We start from the raw sequence: 16,570 nt of genomic DNA, 5'->3' as shown, positions 1-16,570 counted from the left end.
AAAATTCCTTTACAATCAAGACACAGGATAAAAACCATCTCAATGAGCTACAGATATGATGACTGCTAGGTATTTTAAAAAATGCTTACACATTTATCTGTTAGAAATTTCTAAAATATCCTAAAACATTTCAATTACCTATTTTTCAATTACCTAAGTTTCAGGATTTATCAAAACATATTCGATTTCTTTCAGATTTTAAGGCTATATATGGAAGGAGGGAAAACTCAAAACTAAAACCTAAAATGTTCAAGTGGGGAAACGGAAATTACAAGTCTGAATTGATGTAACAGTTCACGTTTATCAGTGAAGGCTGAATGGGCACTTTTTCTGCTGTGAAAAAGTGTTTTGAGATTTTGCAGACACATGATCAGCTCAGAAGAAAGACAGCACCTTGAGAGCAGCTGGTATGATTGCATGACAGTACCAGTCGAGCTCTAATCCTTTCCTTCCTCTTATAAAACACTGTGTATTATACAAGTGCACCAAGACCACACATCTGTTACAGCAGTTGAGGATATACAGAGAGCTCCAAAGTGAGATCCATAAAGCATTACAATTCCTTATCAATTAGGATTTGAGGAAAGGTTTCTCTTGCAAAATGTGGAAGTGTGCACTGTGGGCAAACAGAACACTTAAGAGGCTGCCTAAAACTTTGAAGTGCCTTTCTTTTAACTGGATAAAAATAATTCAACCACTACTCAGATTTTATTTTTTTATTATTCAGACCCCACTGCTTGTCCCCATATAAAATACTTTTTCCTCTATTATGCCATTAAATCTTGCATAAAGCACAAGAATGTAAGAGATATCAGAAACATTTTAAGCTTTCAAAATACTCCTTGGTATTCATTAACTCCACCTGTCTACTAAGATCTGATAATGGCTCTACTTTACCCTGTAATTCAAGTCAGGTGTCACCTTTGTGTAGATGGCAACAAGAGAGGTTTACTAAACATGCACATTTTATACATTGAAGTAACAGAAAAACTGACCTTTATCTACAAAACAATTCTTAATACTTGCACAATTTTGTTCTAAGAAAAGGAAATTAAAGTGTGCTTGCAAGTACAACAGCAGGAAATTGCCCCTAACACAGCAGATCACCCAAAAATGCTTATGGATGTAAAAACACTTCTTTAGAGAAATATTTTATTCAGTAATCAAACTTGGTGAGTTATCACAATTCCACTGTCAGTTTTAATCCAAAACTGTTAGAGATTGAAGAGAAAATTCCCCCTTGTCTGGAGGTTTCACTGTTTGATTTGAACTCATTCACTGCTTTGCCAACTTGAAAGACAGACCTAATATTTTGTAATTTTTTCACTATTTTTGTTCTTAATGTAGAGAATATTTGAAAGGTATCCTTGAAAAAACCATTTTTCATATCAACACTTTTTTTACATAGTTAAGGTTTGTTCGTTGGAATGTTTTATCTTACTTTAAAAAAATGCATCTGAAGTTTTCATTAAATACTTGCACATACATTCTGAGGAAGCTAGATGAGTTGGTCAGTGTGCTGATTCCTGCAAAACCTCATTTTCATCTTGGATTAAATTATAAGTAATGGTATTTTAAAAAAATTTATTTTCCCTCATGAGCTGAAGGAAGACTTCAGGCCTGCTTCAAGGCAACCTACAAATTTCTCCATTTAAATAATTTCTGAGGAAACAATTCACCTTCCTTCTCTAATAAAAATTTAAGACTGAAGTGTAAAGACAAGAGTCTGAACACAGCTAGGCAAGCCTTGTTTTCTCAGCTATAAAACAAATGGAAGCAATATGGCCAGCTCAAAGCATGGCTACTGACACTCCTGCCCTCATGTTTTCCTCTCAAACATCCCAAGAGAACAAACAGACAATATCAGAGAAATAACCAAAGTTTAAAATAACTCAGCAATGAAAATAATTTTACTCCAAATCAACTCCCCAGTCTGGTTCCCAGGGTAGATTGTATCAGTGCAACTTCGAGGGCAGAAGAGAATCAGGAAAATGGGGCACTTCTGGAAAAACTGGCACTGCCATGAAAATCCTTCCATCAAATTGAGCCCTTTGCATGGTCTCTCTGCTGTTACTCCTGCTGAAAGTAAGAGCTGTAAATCTGATTTCATCTCTGTTTATAACAGTGGCCATTGGATAATAAGTTCAGAAAACCATTTTCCTGACAAGAATTTTTTTTCTGTTTTACTGATATCCTATGATCAGAGTTCAGTAAATGCACATTTCTGTAGGTGTTCCATCCTATTACTCCTCTTCATAATCCCACTAAAGAAACCCTTCTCAAATAATTTAGTTATCATGCTATGAAAGAGTGCATAGAATAACTCAATAAATAAGTGAAATAGTGATAAATGAAACTGCATTTTCACATTCTAATAGGAAAAACACTTCAAGTGTGTTAAAAGGTAGGTACATTATATATCTTTATCTATATTTATATATATATATATTGCTTGAAATTGCAAGGCATGAAATGATGTTTAATAAGTATTATCTTTGAAAAAAATTCAATTTGTATTCTGTTATGCAAAAATTAAAGAAAAAAAGGACCTATATGGATCATTTGTGTAATTCCCATATGCACTTCCTCAATATGTCATCTAAGATTGAGTAAATACATGAAGGGAAATGAAAGGAAAAGTCAGAGAGAACTTGTTTTCATGTATCATACACAAATACAAATCTGTTATTGAGGATATTGAATCCTAAAAAAGCAAAACAAAAGACAAAATGCAATTAAATACAAGTGAAGCTGAGTTTATCAGATTAGATAAATGCATAATTTGCTCTTCCTCAGAGAGGAAAATCTGCTTGTGAGATCACCATTTGAAATGTGGCAAGTACAGACAATATATTAAATACCTAAGAGAAAAGTAAATAATGAAGCAATATTGTATTTAATCTTGTGTCACCTTTTTATTACAATTAAGGGAGTCTGCTGGCTGCCACGTATTTGGAATTATAACAGAAGTGCTACCAAATGATCCCCTATTACTCAGAATTTAATGAGAAGAGCCATATCCTCAATTCTGGCTTGAAAATTAGTAGACTGACAAGAAGGCATGAAAAAGTAGTGAGCTGACTAAATATTTATATTGTCTGTTTGCAAAGTCTACATAGTCACCTGAGGGAATGTCTCCTTTTGATGACACAAAGAAAACACAAAAGCAGCAGCTTTAATTTGCAAACAGGTCCCAAAGAGCAGGGGAAATCCCTCAGTTTATAGTCTCTGCTAGGCTGCCCAAGGGCTTTTGTCATGGGCATGTAAGAGTTATGATTAGCAACTAAAACCCCCAAGTATTTCTTGAACAGGATGGTGCACGTTAAGTGGAGTAATTAAAAATACTGTAATGCAGTATTATTATATTTGATCAGCTATGCCTACAAGTAAGGATTAGGAGAAATGCCCAGCACAGGCTAGCAGAAACCAGTTTATTTGTCCTTTGCACTGATCAGGGCTGACAGCTGAGGAAAAAGCCACTATCCCCCTTACCTGCATCATAAGATAGGCCAGCAAGCAGCAGAATCCTGCAACAGGTGCTTCCAGAGCTTGGAGTTCTTCCATCTCATCTTGAAGGTGAAAGCATGCCAGAAATGTACTATACCGTTGCTTCTCCACGTCAGGCCCTTTGGCAAACCACAGTGTTTTCAAATTAGGTGTTCCACCTACAAAAGAAATCCATTCTTTTATTTTGGCAGCAACAAGATAAAACATGTCTACCTCATTACAATCTGAAAGGAAATGACTGCTCTGGCAGGAAAGGAAATGAAATGCTCTTGGCACTTGCCAAGACCACAGAGTCAAAAATAAAATGCATTTGACAAAACTTGCATTTGGAAAAAAAAAAGTAACCCAAAAAAATGGCCTGTAATTTAAACAAAATTTATTGAATACAGGCATGTTTAAGCAGAGTGGACTGAATTCAATCCTTACAATAACACAGACAACTTTGAGACAGCAAGCATTTAACCTATGCAAGGGCAAAGTTTGCCTGCAAGTGTGTCCTTTCTCTTGGGGATGCACAGCATTAAATGAGGCTCACCATCATAAAACAGTGATTCAGCAGAGAACCACCAGGCCTGTTTTTCTCTCTCTCTGCTGGAGTTAACATACCAGTGGTCCTCGAAGGATGCTCTCATTGTTTCCCTCATGATCCCCTGTTTTAATGAACACCTATGCCATTTGGTGGTGAGCAGGAATTCTCCACAAGGCACTGTGTGGCTTTGACTCCTCTACCGTTCCAGTTCGGGAACAAAAACCAAGGCGATCTGGTATTTTTCACTCCCTAAGCTACTGTATGAAACACTGTTGCAAGCACACACAAAAGAACTGTCATCAGTTATGAATAATGGATCTTTCCAGACTTTCTCTAGTATCATTCACACTTGTCTCTAAACCCTTAATATTTACCCCATGCTGCCATCTCCCAGCTTGTGACACGTGTGGGCTAATGCAAAATTTGCTCCTCATTTAAATTACATTTAATCTGTTATCAAAATAAACACGAATGCACGTGAAATAACAGAATAGCTAACTGGTTATGCCTGAGAATCTCAATAAAAGCCAGAATTGTACCATAAAGTACGGCTGCTTCTGTAGTTAAATAAAATGAGGTGTGAATTTTAAATGTGGCCTAATTAAGCTACATTTGGTAACACCTCTTCCTTTTTTATGTGACATGCAGCAGCTGCAGACCAGTTAGGAACACTTGGTGATAATAAATGGTTAAAGTGACAAGGTGTTGAAATCTACATAGATGATGTTTATTTAGCCAGGAAAGCCCATTAACCAAATGGTACTAATTCTTTGGAGAGTGAGAAACTAGAAGAAAAGTTAGTATTTTATTTCTTTATCTCTCTGATGGATGTTTCATTTACTATTTTTAAGACTAACCCTCCTGTCAAAAGTTTTAACATTAAAAGAATTACTGTCATATAATCCATAAGTTCCTAACTGTATTTCTAAGGGAAATGTATTATTAAGAAAAAAACCCAGTTGCTTGATTGGAGGTAGAAATGCAGGTAAGAGATAACACAAATAGTGGCAGTGAGTGGGGCAGTACAGACAGCACAGTGAGACTCACATTACTGGTTTTGATATTGGTAATTGCTGCCTTAAGAAAAAGAAGAAAGCAAACAAAGCAGACAAAATATAACATGCACAAAATCAAAACAAAGCCAAATTTTCCTACCAAGCCTAAGCAACCCTGATGTGTCAGACAATCTGTACATGGGTAAACTCATATAGTTTTGATGGTTTCTGCATACGAAGAGATACACCAAGAATCACTTAAAAGGAAAGTTCTCTTTTGCATGCAGGGGCATACCTAATAACAGAAATCCTTCTTTCTTCAGAGTAAAACCATTAACTAGGTCAATATTCAAGATTATAGATCTATGTTGAGAGAGCTCAACAAAAAATTCAAGACATCTCTTCCATAAACAGTTTCTTATGCTTTCACAAACATCTACTTGCGCCTGGGAAAAAAAGGTACTGATAAATTATGATTTATATACTCTGGGAAAGAAAACTTAATGCTGTCTCCTTTTGGAACACACCAACAAAAGGCACTTTTTTTCTGAAGGGTTCTCATCTTCAAGTAATAAAATTCCATGTAATACCCAGGACTAATCTATTATATCAAATTAAAGACAAATAAAACAAAGAAAGAAACATCCTAAATTTTAATTACTGTCCCACCACACATGCACTCCACAGCAGATCTAAGATTCATCTACAGTAGACCCTCAAAATGTTCTCTGCTTTAGCTACATCCTCACTACATTACTTAAATTAGAAAACATTTCTGAAACAGAAATTTACTTGGATAGGCAGGAGAAATATTTTATTTTCTGAACATGTCTATGTATTTACTAAATTAAGCTAGAAACAACTAAAACTGAGTAACAAAAGGAAAACACACCAAAACATATTTATATGTACCTAATTAAAACATCTCTAGTATAAAGACTAGTAATGATAAAATAATCTGTTGTAGGAACCACCATTTCCCATGAATTACCCTGTACATAATTACTCTCAACATACACAAAATTGTGTGAAAGCCATATTCAGCACCATGTGAACTGCAGTCTTCGGGAGCCTCAAGAAGAGGAGCTTTAAAAAGACCTCCATGGAGGTGAGACACTACTTTTCTAATAACAAAAACAGACAACCCACAAGTTAAAAAAAAAGCATGGACAAATCACTTTTTACCTTTTTCCTTTGTACTCACACATTTAATACCATTATCATATAGAAAGCAGCTGTATGAGAAACAAAAGCACTTCAAGGGACTGCATAAACATTTATTTAATCTGTTTGAATTTCAATAATCAATTTATGGATATGCAATACATGCAAAAGTTGTGGAACGCATTAATTCTATGATATCATTTAACACTTAAACAAAGGTGATCCTCACATTTGTATCAACTTTAAACACAGCATTACTGTGTATACAGATATAAATACGTAATAGTAAACATTCATGTTTATTTGAAGTAATGACTAGTGATATTTTATTTTATAACACCACTAATAGAGCTTTAATACTTCTTCATTTTTGCATGCTCATGTAAATACCAAGCAATAAAAATTAGTTTATAAAAATTTACTTGCTAGGAACACTCAACAGTAACTTCTCAACAACTGCAGCCAAAACTCTCAAATGCTAATTAAATCAGCCCATTAAAGACAGAGACAGCATTTTGAACTTAAACATATTAATGATACATTAATGAAGGATGCAGTGATTAGAATATTGAAAGTACATCCAAACTCTGTGATATGAAGCTACAGCATCCTATGCATTTTCAGAAATAAAATGAACAGCAGAATCTATACATTTCCAGCAAAGACTTTAGAACTTTTCCCGTTCCACATAAACTGCACACATACCAAATATACCTGATATGTTCACAAGATATGGATGTTAAACAGTATTTTCTTAGATCATGGATCTTCTAACAAAATTGATTTGCCAGTGACACGTTTTATCATTATAAGTGCTGCTCTGTCAATGTGTGTAAATCATGATCATATTCATTCAACTGAAAAGAAACATTCCAGAAGGAAGAAAGAGACATAGATAATGCAAGCAAGCACTGATGCTAATTCAGAAGACTATCTCTCAAAAAAATATATATACCTAATACATACTATATTTAAAATATATTTTATCATCTTACTTACCATCCTGCCTTTGGGATTCAATATTTCGTTTTTTAAGAAAGCTAACATTCAATCTATCACCTGCAACCTTTCCAAATGCAAGGCACTTCTGCTGTTTCATACATGCACAAAACATTAGTAGGAATTCTACTTTTTTTTTTTAAGATCAATGCAAAATTTAAAGTATTTATCATTATGTACACTACATTTTAAAGTTCATAGTTTCTTTAGACTTTTTAATCTAAATCAAACTGGAAAAGAGTCAGGATTTTCCATATATTCTCAGTTCAGGTCTAAAGTAGTTTTGATGATCAGGTTATCAGTTTTTTCAAAAAAGATAAAGAACTGTCCCAAATTAATTGCACTTTTGATGTTTCAAATAGGTTTTTGGTAAATTTTTTTGGGTCTTTTTGAGTAATCTGATCTTGACTGACAGCCTTGAACTCTAACTTCCTAAAATAACTTTAAATTTAGCTCTAAATATGATCCCTGTCTGAAAAATGTGATGTGCTGTTGAGAACCTTATTTGGTGAATTAGAAAGTCATGCTGTGGAAAATCAAAGATGCATGAGCGAATGTAAGGCATACAAATATGGACTGCAAAAATTTTAGAAAAATATTTGTCTGCTGAAGGAATGACAACAGAGCACTAAAAATAAACACTAAAAGTCCTCCTTCCATTTTTTAATAGTCTGCTTGAACAGCCTTTCATTACTGGGTTAGTAAAGATTGTATCTGAGAAGACTCTGTTTTTATAAACTCCACTTATGTGGTTGCTATAAACAAACACACTTAAAATCCTGTTTATTGTCAGCATGAAGGTGGGTTCTATGTGTTCTTTGTTTACAGGGCTACAGAACCAGAGCACATGAGATTAAATGGATTCCTTTCCAGAAAGGGAGGAAGGAAGTATAGTATCTGGGACAGAAAATTTCACATCAATAAATGCAGTATATTTGCCAATTTGAAATGTAACTACATAGGTACAGTTTATACTTTGTTGAGTTTTGTTTCCTTGTTTTGCAGCATGTTTCCAGATCACTGTATGCTGAAATAAAACAGTTGCACGGGAGGGACTGATCGATTTTTACTCTCCATATTCATATTCCATTTGGAAAATTTCACAGCAATTTTATGCTATCATAAAGCCAATTAGATAATCACTCTCCTAATATTGTGTCAGGGGTACTGGATAGTGAAAGTACTGTATATCAAATAAAAACTCATTTGTACTTTGTCTATATAATCTATTTCTTTCCAAACAGCCCTTTAAAAGGGATTTTGAAAAGGCTGATATCTAAAAAGCAACTGGTTTTTCTTCATCTTTGAATTCAAAGACTCTCATTAAATATATGAGTTTCAAATATAAAGATAAATGTACAATCCTTGGATACCTAAAAAGAAAATTTACTATAAATTTACAAAGAAGTACCTGCATTTCAGCTTCTGAATTTGGATTTAGTCCAGATCAGCACAAGGACTACTACAGAAGGCTCTGGATGCTGAGGGAAGATGTAATTACTCTCCAAAAGTTGAATAGATAGTAACTTTTCTTTACAAGATATCAATGGTACTGTATATCAGTGGAACAAATACATTTCATGTGAAAGACTAGAAAGATCTCTGAGCTGCTGATCCATTTGATAACAGATGACAGAGAGAGAGAGCTGTGAGAACAAGGATGACTACAGCTGCACGGACAAATGAACACTTGGAGCAATTTTCCCCTTGACAAACAAAATTGTTTACTTCCCATACTAAACTTATACTGCAAGATACAATTATGTGTATATATACACACATATATATATATAATTATATATATAGTGCTCAATCTTTTCACTGAAATATATGATACTTCCTCATAAATGTAACACATTTCTCCTAACTCGAATTTCACTAAGAGTGTTCATTAATGTGTTTTTTTACCAAAGTGAAGAAGATAAAAACACACAAAATACTTAAGGCTTAAAAGAGTAGAAACAGCTTCATAGAAATCGATAGCCCAATTTTGGTTTTTTTATTAAAAGCACATATCTCAGAGCTGAATTCTATTATAATTACAAAGGGTAATTAAAAGCAACTACAACTGTGCAGCTCTTTAGCTCCTTGTTCTCCACAGTCGTCCTGGATTCTACATCGAACACATGATGGATTGTCCAACCGCATTTTAGTGAAGTGATTCTTTCAGTTTACATTTATAGACATTTTTATTCTACCTTTAACAGAAGGTTGTACGGGTTGTATCAGGTCTGGCTTCCTGAGAGGATTTCCAAAATAGACAAACCACTCTTTTACCAAAGGATAGGTTCCACCTAAAAAAACCAGAATTGGATCAGTAAGTCAAATGCAAGTATTGACACTAGTGTAACAGCTGGAATCAGCTGTGGTCAGGATTCTAAAGTAATAGAAGGCACTTCTTGATGACTTGTTTTTTCAGCTTTAGAAACAAACCAAGAAAAAATAGTTTTAGTATTTTTATGACAAATCATCAGAACAAATAAACAGAGTTTCAATTATGTACTATAAACATGAGTTTGGACTGGGAACTGCAACCAAAGATGTAAGTACAAGAGTCTGTGGAAAACATTCTCAAACAGGCTTAGGCCTTCTCACTCCAAGGCAGCTCAGGAAGCTCTGGAGGCATACAGCATAGCTCAGGGACCTGCATGAGCTACCTCAGTCTCTCAGCACTGTCACACTGCCACACATCCAGGCAGTGCTTAATATGATTCACCTCCCAACTCGCCCTGACACTTCCTGTGTCAGGGTTTGAGCCAAAATCTTCATAGGGAGGCCTTGATGGCTATTTTAAAGCTGACAGCAATGGAGTCATCCCACCACCAGATGCAGAGCTTTTACAGCTCATTGTTCTAGATCTTTCATCTAGCAGAAAGGAATTGTTTACACATATTAGCTCTAGTAGCTTTCCTAGTCTCTAACTTCAACCCTGCTCAGCTAAACCTGCCCCCCTAAAGATGCACCTTAAATTAAAAATTCCACTACAGGAACTATGCATCTAACTACCTGAGGCTTAAAAAAAACCCAAACCAATCCTCAGGAAAAAAAGAAAAATCAAGCATTTAAGAACTTTTGAAATGCAGACTATCCAATTTACAACAGTAATCTCAAAATCATTCCAATGCAAGTCTTCACTAAAAAACAAACAACAAACAAACAAACATAGAATCAGCGCTACTATCAATGTTTTGCATTCTGTCCAGATTATTGCTTATAGCAGCCATGTCATAGTGCCCTAAATTTCCACTCTTTGTAGTCCGGTAAACTGAATGAATTAGAGGTTTAGCTAGTCCTGGGCACTTGGAGTACTGTTTTCAAATATTTTCTCTTTTTCCTTCCATTGTCCCTTTCCAGATTCATAGAATTGCATCTCTTAATTTCTTCCAGCTCTCTCCAGTATTGAAGCCACTATCCTTAAAAATTCCTGCCTTATATCACCAATTCCAATCTCCCTGAAATTTACCACACAAGTATTTTTGATGCCATGTTGTGAACACTAATCAAAAACTTCCCCTAGATTAAAACAAACCAAACATATCTTTCCAACATTGTCCTTTCCTCATCCATCCAAAAATGTTTTGTTACAGAATTTCCTGATCTCACGCATAGCTCAGGGATGGAAGATAACTGTTGACATGAATGAAAAAGCAGTGTGCTACGGTGCAAGGGCAGAAATTCCTATTTCTAGTGTCAGGGATGAGAGAAGAGAAAAAGAACATGACAAAATCTGTTTTACAACTCTGCTTCTTCCTTCCTTCCTTCCCCATGGGCCTGCAGCACAAACTCACAATAAAGGTGAGGGACTGAAGAACCACCAATACATGGAATATGAGGGACAGTATTACACATGGCTTGCTATGCTTATCTGTTCAAAAAATTATGACATTAAAAATAAAATTTAAAATGCCTACTGGGAAAAAAACCCTTAAAATGTACATTCCAGTAGCTGAATAGTTCCCCCATCTTGATTATGAATCATGGTCTATGATAATGCTATTTCATGATCAAAACCCTCCAATTAAATAACTCAAAGTCACTTTCAGAAACATTCTGACATTTTAGCATTTGGTTTTAAGATTTAGTATGTGGATTACTCTGCTTTATTAAATTTATTCAGCTCACTCAGACTCCAAAATTTTAGTCTGGTTTCTTAAGGAGGCAAACCTAATACAATTAGGACAGCTGTCTTATAATCAATTCATGGATGCACTGCTCTGTTTCAACTAAATCTGACAAAGGAGAAGTGATTTCAAATGGATTAAAGTCCTAAACATTTTATGAAACTGGAGACTCAGCTGATAGAGGGGTCCTATTAGGGCACCAACTGAAAGAAATGCAGGAAAGTCAACTTACCTGTTGTATCCAAACAGACTGAATGGCAATCAATACACAAATAGCTGTAGAAGAGCTAGAGCTGAGAAAAAAGGTAGATGGGATTTGGGAAGGGCAGGAGGCAATAGGGAACATGCTTAGGAACTGCAGGAGGGAGATGTCAAGGACATGAGGAGAAGTTAAGATGGTATAAAGAAGCATGGAAATAGAAAAACTTTGCTGGTAGGGAGCATTGCTCTTTATGAGCTCCACAACTCACAGAAAAACTTACCAAATTGTGTCTTGATTCTAAATATCAGTTAGAGATTATTTTTACATCAACCATTGAACTCATGCAGAGTAAAAAGAGAAGTCAGTAGGAAGTCTACAGTTTCATTCTTCTGATGTTTATGAATGTAAGTACAGGACATAGCACCACAACAGATGAATGCTTTTCATTACTGTAGTCCATTAGTAACAAACATGTATCACTGTTCACAAAAACAGCCAAATAAATATAGCTGAAAGTGAGGTCCTGCAAACTGACAGCATATTAACATACCAAGAACAAAATGGAGATATGATTAATAAATGTCAACCCTCTCCACATGGAAATGTCTTGGGGGAAAAAAACCACTAATTTTTCAAACTTTTTTCCCCACAATGCATATAAAGAATATCACCAATGAAATGAAAAAAATAGCAGTTTTTTTGTTTAAATATATTCTGAATGCCCTGTGAAAGCACTGCTCAGGCAGCCTAAGGAAAGCTTCAACTATGTGGAAACCATGAGACAGTCAGAAAATGCTATATGTGTTCCTCTATACCTGCAACAATGCCAACTCTCCTGAGCAGTCACTGGTGATAACGGGCAAAAATCCTGCTAATGGATTGTTTTTGACAGTGTCAAAGCAAGGATCAGTCTGGCCTGCTAATGTTAGAACTGGGAGTGATGCCAGGACTTCGAGGAGCTGGCCACGAGCTCAGGCTACATTACATAACCTCCTAATTGGCAATGGACATGCAGGTGCAGGTATTTCCATGGACTATGCTAGTGCCAAAACCTGCTGGCTTTACTCTGAACTCTTAGCACACATAAGAAAGCTTGGCTGGCCTATCAGGGTGTATTATTTACTGCTATTTTACCCTCCTACTTGAATTTTTCCAAAAGAACTTTTTCTTGGAAGGATGCTAAAGCGTTGACAATTTCTATCACTGCATGCAATATCTCACATATTGATCAAAAATGGCTCAATTAATTACAAACTTACTTTTGAAATACCCAGGCAACAAATGCCCTGTTGTCAGAATCACCATCAGCCCCCTCTTTCTTTCTGTACGGTCAAAAATAAGGCTGTGATTCTCCAACATTTCCATGAGTTAAGGTACACGCTTACCATACACCAAACTATACCAAAGGCAATGTTATGTAGGCAATTCTTTCAGCAGGACTGCTACCTTTTGCAGGCAGGCACTGATTTGTTCATTCCCACTCCCTACCATTCCCTCAGGGTGTTTCACCACAGCAGTTTGTGGAGCTGATAGGGAAACAGAACCAGGTTAATTACCTGAATACAGAAAGGAAGGGAAGAGAGACAGAGGCTATTTTCAGTTTCTCAAATTAGGCCACTGCACAGCTGCACAAACAGCTGCACCAGCACAACTGAGATGATACACAAGGATTGAAATGAGTGGCTGTGCAAGAGAATTATTTAAAGTGATGCTGGTAGCTAAAGCAACATTTTTTCCCACTATGGCTTCAGGCAAAGCGGCATGGTATGGGCCAATGGTTTCAAAGGATAAGACGTTTTGCTCCTGTAAATTTGTGGGTCTCTTAGGCACCCTTGGAAATTACAACCTAGATGTTCAAAACTAACCATCTCTTGTTTCATATTAGGGCAAACATTAGCTTTAACCTGTTCTCACTAAAACTGTAATCACTGCTTTTACTAAATATTGGCCGCTTTGCCAATTAACAGCAAATAAGCAGATCTGCAAACTGCAAAGAAGTCAGTTTCCATCATATTTCAATTGGTAATATTGAAGAGTAAAAGAGAGGATCACTAACACATACACCACTACTGCAAACTGGAATATTGTGCAGTTAGTGGAGTTAGCTTCAAATGTGCTACATCAGCTGTATAATGGTGGCAGGCTCTACATGGACACTCCAAATGGACTAATTTAATTGGTTTTCTTGTTCCAGTAAGCTCTTTTTTAAGGCTAATCCAACGTGATTTTACATTATACTACAACCTACAGACAGTGTAGACTACTTCTTCCCATCCTATTCTTTATCAAATTATAAAAAACAGTCAACTTGACCTCGTCTGAGGGAAACTGGCAAAAGAGTCTACTTTGTAAAGAACAAAACTTCTTTGTAGGTCTAGCAGTAAATCCATTAAAAAAATGCTTACACATACCTATGCATTTCAATATGAACTGTGACTAATGATCTACACTCTTGACTTAGAAGCAATTATAGACTGGAATAAAAAACAACCCATGAACTACTAGGTAGTGACATGGTTAAAGCAGTTAGAGGTAGATACATGCACTGAAAATGCAGATTTAATAGAGGCACCCATGTAGACACAGTCTACCTATCTTTCTGGAAGGGTTAAGAATGGAGGATGCACTATGACTTACTTTAGAAAATTATCTCTGGAATTGGAAGCCTGAACTGAGAATAAATAACACATGCTATCTGTGGTTTTATTCTAAAATCACTTCCTTAAATGAAGACAATTTTCACATTAGAATTAATTTTCAATATGACTCTAAATAAACGTTTCTGTATTTCAATTCTGATCTTCTTTGAGTACTAAAACCACTGTAAGACAAATGTTAACCTGCCTACTACCCTGCCGTCTTGCAGCAACAATTGTTAATTAGGAATTTTGGTCTAGGTGTTTCTGAAAACATCAATGAATATCCTGCTGTTTAGATGAATAAGTAAAACCCAACCAAGTTATAATTATCTACAAAATTTGGAGGCAGTACACCAAAAAATGAAAAATGACAGATGTGCATGATTACTGCTGAGATTTTTGTTATTCTCTCCAAATTGCTATGTAAACTCTGATTCAGTTTTTCCAATTATGGCACAACTTCAACCTCTGGCTGCTGAGAGAAGTCATGTACTTAATTACCTTTTTGTGCCTTTCTAAGCAAATAGTTTGAATATAACGTTTGATGGCGGTGCACTTTCATCAATAAAATGTAAAGTGATTACCATGGAGAAATCAACACATTCAAAAGAATAAAAGTTCAGTACACTTTTAATTTTCAACTCACTGGCTGAAAGACATTGTAAAGATAACACTTAACTAATGGAAGTCTTAAGAACATGAAATTGGTCCAAGGATGTGAATAAAGAACTCTGTTTTCAAGGAGATGAATGCAAGCACAGATATAAGTACCTGCTACCAAATCTGTTTATACCACTGGATAAGGAAATCGTATTTTCTAGCACTTGGATGAAAGAATTAATAATTCCTGGCATGACGACTTGCATTTGTATTATTACAGGAACTGTATTTGACTGTTCTGAAAATTGCAGACTTAAAATCAACAGAAGGTAAAACTTTAACAGTGCATTATTGTTCTGCAAAAGTGTATTACAACTCACTAATTCATCCAGAGCCACATTTATTCAAGCAACATTAGGTTTCATATACTCTCAAACTTTCAAAAATCTAAAGATCATTGTTTTGCTCAATCTTTTGATCATTAACAACTTTCACAACTTCCCTTGTAGCAAGGAAGAAAGCTCCAATTGTAAAAAATAATTTAAAAGCACTGAAATGGAACAGCATGTATAAAAAGCCCCACAATTTCACTCTCACATTTTCTTACTTCCACAAGAACTACATTTCAGCTGCTCAGAGTTTTTATCCTAAATTAATTTTCTATCCTAAATACTGATAGAGCCATTGAAACAATGAATTCAAGATTTCATATTTCAAAATTGAAAGTATACTTGAATAAAGGTGTAAGTTGTTTAATCCTTACCTTTTCCAGATTCCAACAAGATAGCATAAATATGCTGACGAGCAGGGCGGTAGATAAGTGCCTGTCCAGGAATCTCTGTATCACAGTCATCTTCCAAGGAGTTGCTGCACTCAGTCCCTCCATGACTCAGGATATTGAAGATTGAAAAATTTTCAGATTTGATATGCTGTTCTTTAGCTAACTGTTTGTTCAAAGAAGGAAGAAGGCATTATCTCCAAGATTAAGAAGAATCAGAAAGTAACAAAATGTATTCACTGTTTGAGGAAATAAGTATTTCTCTATCAGTAGAAATGGAGGGAATAGCCAGGGAGGGAACAAGTGTTTTTTCAAATAACACCAGTATAGTGTATTTTCAGACATCCATCTTTTTGTCCTGGGGACAGGAATCCCCAGAAGAACCATCATTGCCTTTCTTAGCTCCTCCTTTAATTCTTAAAACTTAGGAACTTGAACAACAGTTTTCTAGAAAGTAATTACTCTTAAAATTAATTCTGAATTCCAGCATAGCTGCCCTCCTTTGGCCACCTGAAAATGTATCTTCTTTCTTTAAACAGTGAGTGAAGGCATGACAAAATGCAAACTTTTAATTTGATTGCAAGATGAACTATATGAGATAGCTGTATTTCTTTCCCAAGCTGACTTGGTGTAGTTTACATTCTGATAAAATTAGAATACTTAACTTCACTACACTTTTACTTTGCAATAGCTCTCCACCATGAAAAGAAATGCCATCTGCTCTAGTGAGGAAAACCAAGTCTGCAGGCGTGTTGCTGAAAAGCAGAATTAAGAGCATCACCTAGGCTGCACATTAGCCATGCACTGGATGCAGATACATCTGGCTACAGTAGCTGGCTACCAGCAGCCTCAGTACCAGCAGGGTCTGCTGCTCTGGAACAGCCTAGGTGAGAAAGCAATAAAGATGCTCTCAGGCAGCACAGAATTCCAACCAGTAACACTGGCAATCTGCATTGGCCATGTGCACAGCCAGACAGACTTTCTACTTCAGAACCTCAGACCAAAACTCTGGGGGTGTTCAAACAGCTGAGTGGAG

The 16,570-nt window shown here is 35.7% G+C and overlaps 1 protein-coding gene across 1 annotated transcript in view; it reads right to left on the bottom strand.

The window, feature by feature from the left end:
- Positions 1 to 16,570, bottom strand: part of FAM120B (family with sequence similarity 120 member B) — a 47,853-nt gene that overhangs the window by 25,879 nt on the left and 5,404 nt on the right. The window contains exons 3-5 of the mRNA XM_088161473.1: positions 15,520 to 15,700; positions 9,393 to 9,488; positions 3,493 to 3,665 (exon numbers count right to left, since the gene is read on the bottom strand). Of these exons, the coding sequence (XP_088017599.1) occupies positions 3,493 to 3,665; positions 9,393 to 9,488; positions 15,520 to 15,700 (450 nt within the window). The remainder of the gene's footprint in view (positions 1 to 3,492; positions 3,666 to 9,392; positions 9,489 to 15,519; positions 15,701 to 16,570) is intronic.

Source organism: Sturnus vulgaris, chromosome 3 (genome assembly GCF_052056855.1).
Source record: "Sturnus vulgaris isolate bStuVul1 chromosome 3, bStuVul1.hap1, whole genome shotgun sequence".
NCBI lineage: Eukaryota > Metazoa > Chordata > Aves > Passeriformes > Sturnidae > Sturnus > Sturnus vulgaris.
This window is presented reverse-complemented; position numbering and strand designations above follow the sequence as displayed.